The sequence below is a fragment of the Rhinoderma darwinii genome, chromosome 8, assembly GCF_050947455.1.
Source record: "Rhinoderma darwinii isolate aRhiDar2 chromosome 8, aRhiDar2.hap1, whole genome shotgun sequence".
In the NCBI taxonomy this organism is placed as follows: domain Eukaryota; kingdom Metazoa; phylum Chordata; class Amphibia; order Anura; family Rhinodermatidae; genus Rhinoderma; species Rhinoderma darwinii.
The window spans coordinates 66,014,842-66,031,165 of NC_134694.1; the positions used below are offsets into that span (position 1 = coordinate 66,014,842).

A 16,324-nucleotide genomic window follows, 5' to 3' on the forward strand; every position below is an offset into this window, starting at 1 on the left:
ACAGAAAAAAATGAAATTTGAAAATTTCAGCTCTACTTTCCTTCAATTCCGGTTAGACGCCTAAAGGGTTGAAACACTTTCTGAATGCCGTTTTGAATACTTTGAGTGGTGCAGTTTTCAAAATGGGGTGTTTTATGGGGGTTTCTAATATATAGGGCCCTCAAAACCACTTCAGAACTGAACTGGCCCCTGTAAAAATCGCCTTTTTAAATTTTCTTGAAAATTTTAGAAATTGCTGCTAAAGTTCTAAGCCTTGTAACGTCGTAGAAAAATAAAAGTATGTTCAAAAAAAGATGCAAACAAAGTAGACATATGGGAAATGTGAAATAGTAATACCACACAAAATAGTTACTATCGGTTTTACAAGCAGATACATTTAAAATTGGAAAAATCATAATTTCTTCATATTTTCTCTAAATTTTGGTGTTTTTCACAAATAAGCAATGAATTTATCGACCAAATTTTTTCACTAACCTAAAGTACAATATGCCACGAGAAAACAATCTCAGAATCAATTGGATAGGTAAAAGCATTCCAGAGTTATTACCACATAAAGTGACAGATTTGAAAAAATGGGTCTGGTCCTCAAGGCCAAAATGAGCTGGGTACTCAAGGGGTTAAACACCTTTTTCTCTACTGTATTTACACATGAAAAGCCAATGTCAGACCACATGACAAAGTAAATTCTCCATTAAATGTCACTTGCTTAACCCAGCAAGAAGTGCAGCGCTGCCTTAAAAACAATAAAAACAGACAAATCACCGGGTCCGGATGGAAGAGAGCACGGCGCCACATAGTTCAAAGTAAACGCTGGTAACAGACAGGCATATACAAGGTAGCGAAGGCAAAGGCTCACCTTGTAAATTTGTGCTATACACAGGCACAATACTGGGAAAGAATATTAAACAGCTGCAGCCAGGTCCAATCCAGTGAACCGTGAAGGTTACCGCAATATATGAGAACAATTAAAATGAACTAAAAACAATACACATTTTGATGTGTAAGAGGACCTAAAGACAGTCGCTGCTGTTAGTGAAGATAATGACGATGACAAGTAGTTAAATAAATAACTTGTTTTAATGGAGATAAGCAGGCAACACATTTCAACGTTGGACCAACGTCTTCATCAGGCTATTGTCTTCATCATTATCTTCACTAACAGCAGCGCCTCTCTTTAGGTCCTCTTACACATCAAAATGTGTATTGTTTTTAGTTCATTTTAATTGTGCTCATTGCCTGCAAAGGATTCTCTACAAAGTATTAAAAAAACAAAACATTTTATTTCTGGTAATGTTAATTTGTCCAATTACTTTTGAGCCCCTGAAATGAGGCGTCTGTGTAGAAAAATTGTGTCAATTCCTAAACGTTTCACAGGACATTTTTGTTCAACCCCGAAAGTCTACACCTCAATTGCATCTCAGTTGTTTAATTTCAAATCCAAATGTGGTGACATGCAGAGCCCAAATCATGAAGATTGTGTCACTGTCAAAATAATTCTGGACCGAACTGTCCAAAATGGTCACTGGCAACTTTTTGAATTGTTTTAGCTTGCGGTCTATAATAGTTGTATTGTCTGGCCACCACAAAATCCACATTGGCACATGGAGTGGTCTAACTTGCTCCCAAATTGTACAGTATTTTGTCCACTTGACTTACCTAGTAAATGTATGCATTCACACTGATCTACACCCTCACCAGACATGTCTGTCAAGTACTTCTTACCCATTCTACCTGCTAATCTCCTGACACGAACACTTATACACAGCCATCTAATATAGATAATGATTGTTCCTTATCTCTTACAATATTGACTATGATTTTGCATCCAAAGCAGATTATTTCTGCTGTACCTTTTGCACCATGACAGCTAGATGTCGTCCATACACATTAGAGGAAATCTGTCAGCAGTTTTGAGGCCTCAAAACTTCTGACAGTGTTATATAGGGGAGGGCATTTTAAAGATGCAAGTTGCATGACCGAGAAACAGACATCAGGTTCCCCTGGCGCCGCGGTGTCAAGTGCCACTCCCTGCTCTGAGTGAAAGCTCTAGCTGCCAATAAGGAGACCGCTAGAGATGTCACACAGATCAGAGGGCAGCATGCAGTGAGAAGAAGCCAGAAGCACATCCACAGCGCCGCAAGAATTAAATATCGATTTCTCGGTCATGCCAATTGCATGACCAAGATAAAAAGATATAGTTACACTGCCCTAACCCCTACACCATAACTTGCGGTCAGCAGGTTTGAGGCCTCACAATTGTTGGCAGATTCCCTTAACCCCTTCCCAACATCCGCCGTATATATATACCGCCCTGTCGGGAAGGGGTTCCCGTGAACCGCAGTAGTTACGTCGCAGAAGTACAGTTAGAAGCAGAGACCACACCATCACTGCCGGGTGTCAACAGTATGTTACAGCTGACACCCTCCTGTAACGGCCGGAGCTAATCTCGAAGCGAATGAGGGGCATGGAGAATCTACATTACGAGGAAAGATTAAAAGAATTAAACCTATTTAGCCTTGAAAAGAGACGACTAAGGGGGGACATGATTAATTTATATAAATATATTAATGGCACATACAAAAAATATGGTGAAATCCTGTTCCTTGTAAAACCCCCTCAAAAAAACAAGGGGGCGCTCCCTCCGTCTGGAGTAAAAAAAAGGTTCAATTTGCAGAAGCAACAAGCCTTCTTTACTGTGAATCTATGGAATAGCCTACCGCAGGAGCTGGTCACAGCAGGGACAGTAGATGGCTTTAAAAAAACGTTGGATAATTTCCTAGAACGAAAAAAACATCAGCTCCTATGTCAATGTGTAGAAATGTTTTCCTTCCCTTGGTTGAACTTGATAGACATGTGTCTTTTTTCAACCGTACTAACTATGTAACCCCTCAGATGCTGCGCTCGATAGCATCTGAGGGTTTTTTACCCAACCGGCACCCCAGCGACGCAATCGTCTGGGAGGTCCTCATAAACTTGCTGTCAGTAAATAACGGACAGCTCTAATACACCACACTACGTACGAAGTTCAGTGTATTAGAATAGCGATCAATGTTACAGGCCTTCAAGTCCCCTAGTGGGACAAAAAAAAAAAAAGTTTCAAGTTAAAAACCCCAAAGTGCCTTTTTTCCCCATAAGAAGTATTTTATTACTGAAAAAAAAAAAGTAAAAAAACAAAGAAAAACTGTACATAATTGGTATCGCCGCGTCCATAACGACCCAAACTATAAAACTATTATGTAATTAATCCCGCACGGTGAACACTGTAAAAAAAATATGAAAAATAACGCCAGAATCACTGTTTTTAGGTCACATCTAAAAAAAAAAAATGGAATATAAAGTGATCAAGAAGTCATTTACCCCAAAATAAAAATATTATTACCAATAATAAAAGACAACCCGTCCTGCAAAAAATATAAAAAATCCCTGACGCAGCTTTGTCCACGCAAAAATAAAAAAGTTATAGTTCTTAGAATATGGTGACAGAAAACAAATTATTTTTTTTTTAAAAAAGTGATTTTGTGGAAAAGCTGCAATACATAAAAATAAAAAAAAAAACTATATCAATTTGGTATCGCCGTAATCGTATCGACCCGCAGAATAAAGTGAACATGTAATTTATCCATCTCGCTCTCCACCCCTCCACGAACGAGTACATCCATCATCCTATTGCAGCCAACTTCCCCAAACTCTACCTTCCTACTGTTTGCTAGGTAGTAGATTTTTTAGTATTGTAGCATCCTCCTAACATAGTTCCCGTAGGTGGATCGTGTTTACGCACACAATATGGCAGTTTCATTAGGAGTTTTCTGAATATCCCTTGTACAATTAAGTCCATAACCCAATATACAAATAACCGGACCCCAAGGGATTTCAACCCCATATCCCTCTACAATTCCTTTAAGGACATCCTCCCAGAATCTCTTCATTTGGGGACGAGACCACAGCATATGGATTAGGTCAGGCTCTTCCCCTGCAGACCTAATCCAGGTCAGCTCTCCTATCTGCTCCATATCTTGTATCCATCTCACTTGAGCAGGGATTAGAATAGTGTGACTCTTTATCACTCATTACTTTATAAATCTTTGAGTCTCCCTTTCCTAATACTTTCCTCTATTTCCAACATCAAGCTTACAAATGGGTTCTCCTCCAACTCCTTGGCCATTTCCCTCCATTTATGACCAAGAGCATGTCTGAGCTGTAGAAACCATAATCTTTCTGCTCAAGTCCATATTCCCTAGTTAGCTCATGGAACAATTTTATTACTCCTTCTTTAAGGATCTATCCTAATTTATAGATCCCCTTCGGTTTCCAAAATGTATACGAATTAGTAAAATAATCCTCTTCCATATGTGTATTCCTCCATATAGGAATGCCACTATAGTAAACTTCCGCTTCCAATCTCTTAGCGACTACTTTCCATACTATAGTGTACATATACAAAGAGAATCTCAATCCTGTATCTTCTCCCCATTCCAGAATTTAAAGCAGGTTATAATTCTGCCAAAATGGAGATCTATATCCTAGGGCCCTAACCCAAGCGTGATCAGTTTTTGTATCGATAATCTTATAAACTTGCGCAGCCAAAAAATGGTCTCATTTCTGGAAATGCCAAACTACCCCTATCAAGCAGTTTCCTCAGCTGTTCAAGTTTCATTCTAGGACGTTTCCCCCTCCAAACCAACTCTGAGAACAAACTATCAAAAGTTTTGAATATAACTTCTGTCAACCAAATTGGACTATTCATCAAAATCTATTTAATCAGCGCCACCCTTGCAGCCAACCCTATATCCAGTTTTTTCCATAACTGAACATTTTCTCTTATGTATTTCAAGAGTGGGGCTACATTTAACTTTTCGTACTCCTTTATATCATTCGGGACGTTAATCCCCAGATATTTAAAGGAATCTTTTTTTTGCTATTTTTTTAAGCTGCCCTCTCGGTATATGTTCCTTTTCATTAAAATCGGTAAGATAGAAGATTTCCCCCAGTAATACCCACACCTGAAAATTCTATCGAATTCATCAAATAGGTTAAAATTAAAAGACAATCCCAATAGAATCGGGTGTACCCAAACAAAATAAAATATCATCCACGAACAATGCTAGTTTCTCTTCCTCCCTTCCATACTTGTAACCCACTATTTCTGGGCTTGTTCTTATATAATTTGCCAATGGCTCAATTACTAGGTCAAAGGGCAAAGGGGATAAGGGGTTGGATTTTTTTTGTCTCATCCACACGCTGCGTAAAAATTCTGAGACGAAATTGACCTGCGGTGCGTATTTTTTGGAATGTGGACAGAATTGCTACATTTTTTCAGAGATGTCACCATCTCCTTGCATTGGGAAAAACGCAGTAATTTCCGCACAGGAAATGGTGCGTTTTTGCCGCAGCAGAATATTTGCGCTTTTCAACGGAATAGCTGCATAAATTTTCCTAAATCAATTCAATATTCGGTGTGACCATCATTTGCCTTCAATACCGCATCAATTCTTCTAGGTACACTTGCACACAGTTTAGGAAGGAACTCAGCAGGGAGTTGTTCCAAAACATCTTGGAGAATTAACCACAGATCATGGATTTTGTAGGACTATATAGCCAGGATGATTAACCAATTATACCAAACAGGTGATAACGATCTTCATTTTCATATGTAGGTTGAAACAGTCATTAACATTAACAGCTGTGTAGGAGGCATTTAACTGGGTAAGGAACACAGCCAAACTCTGCGACAAAGGTGAGGTTGTGGAAGACTATTTCATGTCACAGGTCCACCATGGCAAGACTGGGAACAGCAATAAGACACAAGGTAGTTAGTTATACTGCATCAGCAAGGTCTCTCCTAGGCAAAAATTTCAAAGCAGACTGGGGTTTCAAGATGTGCTGTTGAAGCACTTTTGAAGAAGCAGAAAGAAATGGCCAACGTTGAGGACCGTAGAGGCAGTAGTCGGCCAAGGAAACTTACTGAAGCAGATCAAAGACACATCATGCTTACTTCCCTTTGAAATTGAAAGATGTCCAGCAGTGCCATCAGCTCAGAACTGGCATAAACCAGTGGGACCCAAGTGCACCCAACTACTGTTCGGAACAGGACCGCATCTGTGTCAATAGGGCACATATACAATTACATTGATGTCAAATGCTACCAGGAATAAGGAACATTGCGTCATTCAGCTACAGCAGATTTGGTCAGAAGAGACCAAGCCTGCGCTGCTGAGGACGACGTGGTAACGGGATTAGGAGTATGATTTTTTTTTTTCATTCACCAGTGTGAGTGGCATTGTCTACAGGGGGCTGTATGTGGGACACTAACTACAGGTGGATCTATATGGACCCCTTTCTACAGGGGGCTCGGTGTGTGCGTGTGCGCGAGACTGTTTATGGTGCTATTATAATTAGAGGTGCCGTTTATGGAGCCATCATATTTAGGGGTGTAGTGTGTGGCACCATGAGAATTTTATCTTTGTTGATAGGTGCGGAAACATTTGAAAAGTGAGAAGATGAAGACATCTGAGCGGTAAAGTGCAGAAATTGGCCGTGCCAAGTCGTCATGAGGTCTAGACCGGATGGAGAAGAAACTTGAAAGAGAACGACTAGAATCTGAGAAGACGTCACCTCTGAGTGACTTGTAAATGCTTATTCTGCTTCTAATCAGTACTGTAGTCACTGTATGATCTGCAGCGAGAGAATGGAAGGTATGATTTTTATTTTTTTGTGTGAAATAGTAACTACCACCATATTCTTACCGTTGTTCGGGCCGTGCTGGGAGCTGTAGTTTTACACCGTACAAACATATACGGCAGGGGTTACAAAGAATTTACAAATGATATCTGTGCCAAGCAGTATTTGTGCTGGTGCTGTATATATGTACCAAGCTTGGTTCTGATGTTGTATATATGAACAAAGCTTTGTTCTGGTACTATAGATATGCACCAATTTCTGAAATGCTCCTGTTGCACACTACAATTACCATAAAACGGAGCAGGTATAAAAAATAAAAAAAAATGTTTTTAAAAAAGTGTGAAATCCTTAAAGAGGCTCTGTCACCACATTATAAGTGGCCTATATTGTACATGATGTGATCTGCAATGTAATGTAGATTACAGCAGTGTTTTTTATTTAGAAAAACGATCATTTTTGACTGAGTTACGACCTATTTTAGATCTATGCTAATGAGTTTCTTAATGCCCAAGTGGGCGTGTTTTACTTTTTGACCAAGTAGGCGTTGTGGAGTGAAGTGTATGACGCTGACCAATCAGTATCATACACTTCTCTCCATTCATTTACACAGCACATAGTGTTTTTACTAGAACACTATGTGCAGCCACATACACACACATTAACGTTACACAAGTGTCCTGACAATGAATAGGCATCACCTCCAGCCAGGACGTGATGTCTAGTCAGAATCCTGACACTTCGCTAACGTTTGTGTGCGATTTACAGCAAGGCAAGCGTAATCTCGTTTTAAATGACAGTTTACAGCGTAATCTCGCAAGATTACGCTTGCCTTGTTGTAAATCACACACAAACGTTAGCGAAGTGTCAGGATTCTGACTAGACATCACATCCTGGCTGGAGGTAATGTATATTCATTGTCAGGACACTTATAACGTGGTGACAGAGCCTCTTTAATTGCCCTATATTGTACATGATGTGATCGGCGCTGTAATGTAGATTACAGCGGTGTTTTTATTTGGAAAAACTATCATTTTTGACGGAATTAGGACCTATAATAGCTTTATGCCAATGAGTTTCTTAAAGCACAACTTGGCGTGTTTTACTTTTTGACCAAGTGGGCGTTGTGGAGTGAAGTGTATGATGCTGACCAATCATTTACACAGCACATAGTGTTTTTACTAGAACACTATATGCAGCCACATACACACACATTAACGTTACTCAAGTGTCTTGACAGTGAATATACATTACCTCCAGCCAGGACGGGATGTGTATTCAGAATCCTGACACTTCTATAGTGTTTGTGGTTGATTTACAGCAGAGCAGGCGTAGTCTCGCTGTAAATGAACACTAGTAAGAACACTATCTGCTGTGTCTATTCTCTCTCAGGACACTTCAGTAAGGTTAATGTGTAAGTAAGTGACAGAACATCGTGATCTCGCAAAATCACGATGTGCAGAGTATATGAATGGAGAGACGAGTATGACGCTGATTGGTCAGCATCATACACTTCTCTCCACAACACCCACTTGGTCAAAAAGTAAAATACGCTCAGTTGGGCATTAAGAAAGTCATTAGAATAAAGCTAATATTAGGTCATAACTCCATCAAAAATTATAGTTTTTCTAAATAAAAACACTGCTGTAATCTACATTACAGAGCCGATCACATTATGTAGAACATAGGCCACTTATAATGTGAGGACAGAGCCTCTTTAACTGGTTGCCGACACAGGACGAGTATGCTCGTCCTGAGCGGCGAGCACTTTGCGCATTAGGACGAGCATACTCGTCCTGTGTGACAGCCGTCTGTGCCGTCTCTGTGTGTGCGATCGAGAGCGGGGTAACGGCTGTAATACACAGCCACGACCCCGCTCTGACAGCGGAGAGAAACATCTTCTCTCCGCTGAAAAACCCTTTGAACGCTGCGATGACAGCTGATCGCGGCGTTCAAGGAGAGGGGACTGCACATTGATCGCGTCACAGTAAATAACTGTGACGCGATCAAAGCCCACAACTCATATGGCCAGACAGCCCAGGGTCCAGTGAAGGACCCCAGGGCTGTCTGAACATATTTCCTGTTGTTAGGGCATACTGAGGTGCGCCCTAACAACTGCCTGTGTACGATCAGTAACAGGCTAATGTACTGGCATATAGATCTATGCCAGTACATTACAGTTACAAAATAAAAATCAAAATGATAAATCCCTTTATGGGATTAAAAAAAAAAGTTAAATGAATGTAAAAAAAAAATAATGGTAAATAAATAAATAAAAAGTAAATAAAATACACAGAAATACTCATTTTTTATAATAAATAAACTTTTTAAAATATAAGTCCCAAAACATGAAATAATATAGACATATTTGGTATCGCCACGACCGTAACAACCTGTACAACAAATGTATACCATTATTTATGATGATCGGTGTATGGTGTAAATAAAAAAATATTAAAACTGCTGCACAACTGCTTTTTTTCTGCATTTTAATCTAATTAAAAATGTATAGAAATTAAACGATAATGTATTTGTACCAAAAAATGGTACGTACATAAAGTACAACTCGTCCCGCAAAAAACAAAGTCTCATACAACTACGTCGTACAAAATATAAAAGCGTTATGAGCGTCGGGATGCAAAGAGGGAAATTTAAAAAAAATTGCTCTGTCCTCAAGGCTAAAATTGTCCGTGTCCTTAAGGGGTTAAAGACACAGCCCTCTCTTGGTTTTCCTCCTATCTCTCTGACTGCTCGTTCAGTGTGTCATTTGCTGGTTCTACTTCTCCTCTTACCATTGTTTTTTGGGGTTCCTCAGGGATCAGCCCTAGGTGCGATCCCCTTTTCTCTCTACACAGCGCCTATTGGACAAACTATCAGCAGATTTGGCTTCCAGTACAATCTCTACGCTGATTATTATATGCCAATTATATGCCTCTTCCTATGACATCACCCCTGCTCTAATACAAAACACCAGTGATTGTCTGTCCGCTGTCTCTATCATCATGTCTTCGCTCTATCTGAAACTGAATCTTTCTAAAACGGAGCTCCTTGTTTTCCCACCATCTACTAACCTACCTAAACCGGATGTCTCCATCTCAGTGTGTGGAACTACCATAACTCTTAAAGGGAAGGTGTATTGAATTATTATTATTTTTTTTATAATATTGCTTTTAATGTAATATTTAATTTTATTAAATTGTGTTCATGTTTTACTTTTTTATGTTTTCTGACTTTTACTTCTCTATGGGGGCTGCCATTTTTTTTCTTTTCATCTCTGTATGTGTCGATTAACGACACATACAGAGATGGAATACGGCACATACAACACCATAGAGAATGCTAACGGGAGCCGTTTCCATTCGCAGGTGCGTGCGCTGTCTGTGTGGGAACGGCGCATGCGCCGCTCCCACACACACCAAAACGAAGCTCGTTCGTAGAGCGAAATCCGGCGCCATTTTCATGTGGACCGGAAGCCGAAGCCGGACAGTAAGATGACGACTTCCGGCCATATGTTCAACGAAGCAAAGGCGCAAGGAAGAGGAGCGTAGACCAGCGGAGGCGGCAGCTGGAGCATGTAATTTACGTCAGTGTGCATTACGTCCGTGTGTATTACTGTCTGCTGAGCACTGTATCTAATCCTCCTACACTGTGCAGTCGCTCAGAAAATGGCGGCACACAGTGGAGGAGGTTTGAAGACATTCAATCCCTTCCTTCTCCTGGCACTAGTCAGAAGAAGGGAGGGGGATTGTGTAAGGACACTAGAGGAGAGTGTGTCCACCCCAAATTTGTTGCACAAATCAATGAGGTTGCTTTACCACAGTGACCATGCTGCAATTTTGGGAACTGCTCCCTCTAGTGGCCAGCACATGGAAGTGTTATAAATTAGAATCTAATTTATAATATTTCCTGACTTGTGAAAAAATTAAAATTAAAACAATGTTTAATCACTCAAATACTAATTGTTTAACTGAAAAAAAAATATTAATTTCTAGCGACACATTCCCTTTAAGCAGCACGCCCGCTGTCTCGGGGTTAGTTTTGACTCCGATCTTACCTTTACTCCTCACATTCAATCACTTTCACCTCAAAAACATCTCAAGAATCCGCCCTTTTCTTACAGAGGAAACAGTCAAAACGCTTATTGTTGCTCTGATTCACTCTCGTCTGGATTACTGTAACTCATTAGTCGGTCTTCCCCTCACTAAACTCTCCCCTCTCCAATCTATATTTCTGACCAACCGCTACACCAACGCCTCTACCCTGTGACAGTCAATGCAGTGGTTGCCCATCACCTTCAGAATTAAATTCAAACGTATTACTCTCACCCACAACACTCTCCACAGTTCTGCACCTCCTTACATCTCCTCCCTCATCTCTGTCTACCACCCTACTCGCGCTCTACGTTCTGCTAACGACCTTAGATTAAAATCCTCCATAATCCGATCCTCACACTCCCGTATCCAAGATCTTTCTCGTGCTGCACTAGTCCTCTGGAATGCGCTACCCCAGACAATCAGATTAATTCCCAATATCCACAGTTTTAAACGTGCCCTGAAAACACATCTATTTAGACAGGCCTATAACATACTCTAATCTGACTCCTTTCCATGGCCCTCCTTCTATATTAGTCATCAGAATTAGATTCCCTCACACTCATTGCGCAGTACTGCATTTCATGTCCGTCATACACGGATACTGGCTGGTGACCGGCTCATGCAGCTTTATGTGTACTACCCCATGTGTATAAAAATGGCTGGACCATTGTGCTGAACAAACACTGTTACACTTTATGTCTCCCTTATTTCCTCATAGATTGTAAACTCTTGCGAGCAGGGTCCTGAATCCTCCTGTCTGAATTTTAAATTAGCTTTGTCACTATGTAATGTCTGATATTGTCAATTTATTTTCCCTCGAAATTGTAAAGTGCTGCGTAATATGTTGGCGCCATATAGATTATTATTTATTATTATTATTATTAAGGCCAATTTACACGGTCAAATTTTCAGGCAAAGAATCGTTCACAGGGCAACGATCAGCCAATGAACAAGCAAATGCTATTTCATCGACTGATTGTATAGTTTATGCAGCCTAAAATATTATCGTTGTCGGCAGAACATCTTCCTGTGTGATCCGGGAGATGCGCTGCTGACATGATACAAATGTATGGGAAGGGCGATCGCAGTAACGAGCGCTCGTCCCCATACATAGCTCCTTGTGAAAGAAGTAAACGAGCGCCGATGATCAAGATGTCTCGTTGATCGGCGCTTTTACATGGCCCACGTCGGGCAGTGTAAGAGCACCCTAACTTTGCAGCATTTTTTCCCCACTACTGCCTAAAACTTTTGCACAGTACTGTAGGTCCAAATCTCCTGCCTTTAGCAGCTATTTTAGTCACAGCAGGACATGATTGAATAATAAAAGCCCCCCACAGTGGCAGACTAGAACACAACTGGCGCTGCCTGCGCAAATCAAGGAAGAGGTTTATTTTGTGTATGGGCATCTTTGCTCTATACCAGGGGAGCACAACCTGCGGCTCGCGATGCTGTTCTGACCAGCCCACAACCATCAGGACACACACATTTTTCCCTTCACTATAGATACGAAGTAAACATTAGGGTCTTGGAAGATACTAATAAGCTTCCTCTGTTGGTTGCTCACATGTATCTTCATTGTCAGAAAGAGGGGTGGCAAGCAGCTGGCACTACTGGAGGGGCACTGTGTGACTGGCACTTTTAGGCTGGGTTCACACGACCTATTTTCAGGCGTAAACGAGGCGTATTATGCCTCGATTTACGCCTGAAAATACGGCTCCAATACGTCGGCAAACATCTGCCGCTGCAAGCATCTGCGCTGCAATGTAGATTACAGTAACATTTTTATTTTTTAAAAACGAGCATTTTTGGCCAAGTTATGACCATTTTCGTACTTATGCAAATGAGGCTTGCAAAAGTCCAAGTGGGCGTGTATTATGTGTGTACATTGGGGCGTTTTTAATACTTTTAGGGTATGTTCACACGCACTAATTACGGACGTAATTCGGGCGTTTTTGCCCCGAATTACATCCGAAAAATGCGCCTCGATAGCGTTGACAAACATCTGCCCATTGAAAGCAATGGGCTGACGTTTGTCTGTTCACACGAGGCGTATATTTACGCGCCGCTGTCAAATGACGGCGCGTAAATAGACGCCCGCGTCAAAGAAGTGACCTGTCACTTCTTTGGGCGTAATTGGAGCCGTTATTCATTGACTCCAATGAAAAGCAGCGCCAATTACGTCCGTAATGGACGCGGCGTTCAAGCGCCTGCACATGCCGTTACGGCTGAAATTCCGGGGATGTTTCCTCCTGAAAACATCCCCGTAATTTCAGCCGTTACGGACGCTGTCGTGTGAACATACCCATACTAGCTGGGCGTTCTGATGAGAAGTATCATCCACTTCTCTTCAGAACGCCCAGCTTCTGGCAGTGCAGATCTGTGACGTCACTCACAGGTCCTGCATCGTGTCAGACGAGCGAGGACACATCGGCACCAGAGGCAACAGTTGATTCTGCAGCAGCATCGGCGTTAGCAGGTAAGTCGATGTAGCTACTTACCTGCAAACGCTGATGCTGCTGCAGAATCAACTGTAGCCTCTGGTGCCGATGTGTCCTCGCTCGTCTGACACGATGCAGGACCTGTGAGTGACGTCACAGCGTGATCTGGCAGAAGCTGGGCGTTCTCAAGAGAAGTGGATGATACTTCTCATGAGAACGCCCAGCTAGTAAAAGTATTAAAAACGCCCCGATGTACGCACATAATACACGCCCACTTGGACTTTTGCAAGCCTCATTTGCATAACTACGAAAATGGTCATAACTTGGCCAAAAATGCTCGTTTTTTAAAAATAAAAAACGTTACTGTAATCTACATTGCAGCGCCGATCTGCTGCAATAGCAGATAGGGGTTGCAAAATCTGGTGACAGAGCCTCTTTAAGCGTCGTCGTTTGACAGTTGTCAAACGACGACGCGTAAATGGTCTGCCTCGGCAAAGAAGTGCAGGACACTTCTTTGCCACGTAATTTGAGCTGTTCTTCATTGAACTCAATGAAGCACAGCTCAAGATTTACGAGCGTCTCAGACGGCTCGCAAAATGCGAGGAGCATTTACGTGTGAAACGAGGCAGCTGTTAACAGTCTGTCTTTTCACACGTAAATGCCTCTCATCGTGTGAACATACCCTCACAGAGGCTGTATGAGTTTTATTTTAAGCTAAAGTGGTTGTCCAGTCCCCCAAAAAATTGATGGCCTGTCCAAAGGATAAGCCATCAATATCTGATCAGTCAGGGCCTGACCCCAGACACCCCCACCTTTCAGCTGTTTTGAAGGGGCCACAGCACTCGTACAACTGCTGTTCCCCTTTACTGCTAACACTAGGAGTATAGGCCATCAATATTTTGGGACTGGACAACCCCTTTAAAAAAAGAAATCCAAACAAAACTTATGGTGTTAAGCCTACAGCAGGACTAAGTGGGCAGTGTATAAGTGGCATTCTCTCAGCGACCTTTGAATTCCTGTGCCATGCACCACCCCTTCATGCCTGTGCCAGACATAACGCAGCATGACATTTGTACCCAGAGTTTTCTTTTAAAGGGGTAAAAACATCGGAGACATTTATTGCATATCCCCTAACCAGCACTCCAGAGAGGACGAGACGAGGTCACGTATGCATGCTGCTCTCTCTCGTGGCTTACGGGGGTTGTATCCGTGCTTTAACGGGAGGTGGGAGTCCCAAAAGGAAGAACCCCTAAAGGTCAGACATTTATGGTGTATACTGTCATATATGCCATAAATGTGCCAGATGGAGATGCCTCTAAGTTGAACTGTAATTCTCAGGAGCGGTACAATCTAGCAATGTGGCCCTGGGACCAGAAAACATTCTGCACTCTGCTCTGCACACAAGTCACACCAGGTAGTAATAATCGGGACCACACAAGACCCGCCCCTATCTATTTCCACCAATGGCAAACGCAGGACAGATGTACCAGCTGCACTGCCCCATGGTGGGTTCCCCCTCTTCCCATTGTCCCTGTATCCCACTTCCTTCCAGCTTGGTGACACTCAGCTCCAGTAACCGCACCCACAAACCCATCGCACCCTATAGCCCTGCACGTCACAGCCCCCCTCTCTCCCATACAGCAGATGTGCTCCTTTTGACATTCTCCCTTTATTCTCCACAATCTATAATGAACAGCCTCAATCCTACATTACAGCTTTCCCGAGCTGCTTAATCTTGTTGTACTCGCCTCCTTCTGCTTGGCATCCTGGGGGTACACGTCAGGCGGTCCCAGCCGTGGTCTTTTTAGCGGCCGGTGTTCGTAGCTTAGTATACCGAAGGCCGCCATCTTCCTTCCCTACTAGGGGGCGCGCATGAGATGACGTATTAAGGAAACAACTAGTCGTGACCAAAATCCGTCTAGGGAGCGCGCTGATTACGTCACTAGCTCTGAGGGCAGCGACGCTACGGCCGCCATGTTTACACCTGGCAGATTTCTTCTGGTTACAGCGCCAGATCTTTCTTGAGGCCTGGAAGTCCGGTTTTCTCGTAGAACGGCCACGATGTATTTTCCCGTTCCTTTACATCACATACATTGGAATTACATCTCTGAGTGTTCAATTGTACATTCGAAATTATTATTTTGTATCTATAATCAGTTACTGAAAACTATCTAGGGACACTTTCTGTGGTAACACAAGCTCTATCAGGCAATTGTGGCACCCTATCCCCACCCACAATAATTAGGCCTCACCTCCCAAATAACATTTTCATAGCTATAGATATAGTATAATACTTGTGTGATTTGCATATTTTTCATCCCAACCGCAGTCCCTAAACACATTAAATAGTAGTGCCATACAGTTTGCAAATAATAGTGCAATAATAATAGGGCTTCATTTATGAAAACGAGTGCCAACTAAAAGTTGTTTTCTAGGTAACTGGAATCTGAGTGCCATACAGGGTGCAAATATCAGGGCCATACTGTACAATTCATAAATAAGTGTGCCATACAGGGTGCAAATATCAGGGCTGTACTGTACAATGCATAAATAAGAGTGCCATACAGGGTGCAGATATCAGGGCCATACTGTACAATGCATAAGAGTGCCATACAGGGTGCAGATATCTGGGCCATTCTGTACAATGCATAAATAAGAGTGCCATACAGGGTGCAAATATCAGGGCCATACTGTACAATTCATAAATAAGTGCCATACAGGATGCAAATATCAGGACCATACTGTACAATTCATAAATAAGTGTGCCATACATGGTGCAGATATCAGGGCCGTACTGTACAATGCATAAGAGTGCCATACAGGGTGCAGATATCTGGGCCATACTGTACAATGCCTAAATAAGAGTGCCATACAGGGTGCAAATATCAGGGCCATACTGTACAATGCATAAATAAGAGTGCCATACAGGGTGCAAATATCAGGGCCATACTGTACAATGCATAAATAAGAGTGCCATACAGGGTGCAAATATCAGGGCCATACTGTACAATTCATAAATCTGAGTGCCATACAGGGTGCAGATATCAGGGCCATACTGTACAATTCATAAATAAAAGTGCCATACAGGGTGCAAATATCAGGGCCATACTGTACAAT

The 16,324-nt window shown here is 42.0% G+C and overlaps 1 protein-coding gene across 2 annotated transcripts in view; it reads right to left on the reverse strand.

The window, feature by feature from the left end:
• MED12 (mediator complex subunit 12) overlaps positions 1-15,106 on the reverse strand; it is a 155,821-nt gene extending 140,715 nt beyond the window's left edge. For both annotated transcript variants that reach the window (XM_075835691.1, XM_075835690.1), the window contains exon 1: positions 14,956-15,106. In XM_075835691.1, coding sequence (XP_075691806.1) covers positions 14,956-15,054 — 99 coding nt within the window. In that variant the 5' untranslated portion in view covers positions 15,055-15,106. The remainder of the gene's footprint in view (positions 1-14,955) is intronic.
• Between the last annotated feature and the right edge of the window lie 1,218 nt (positions 15,107-16,324).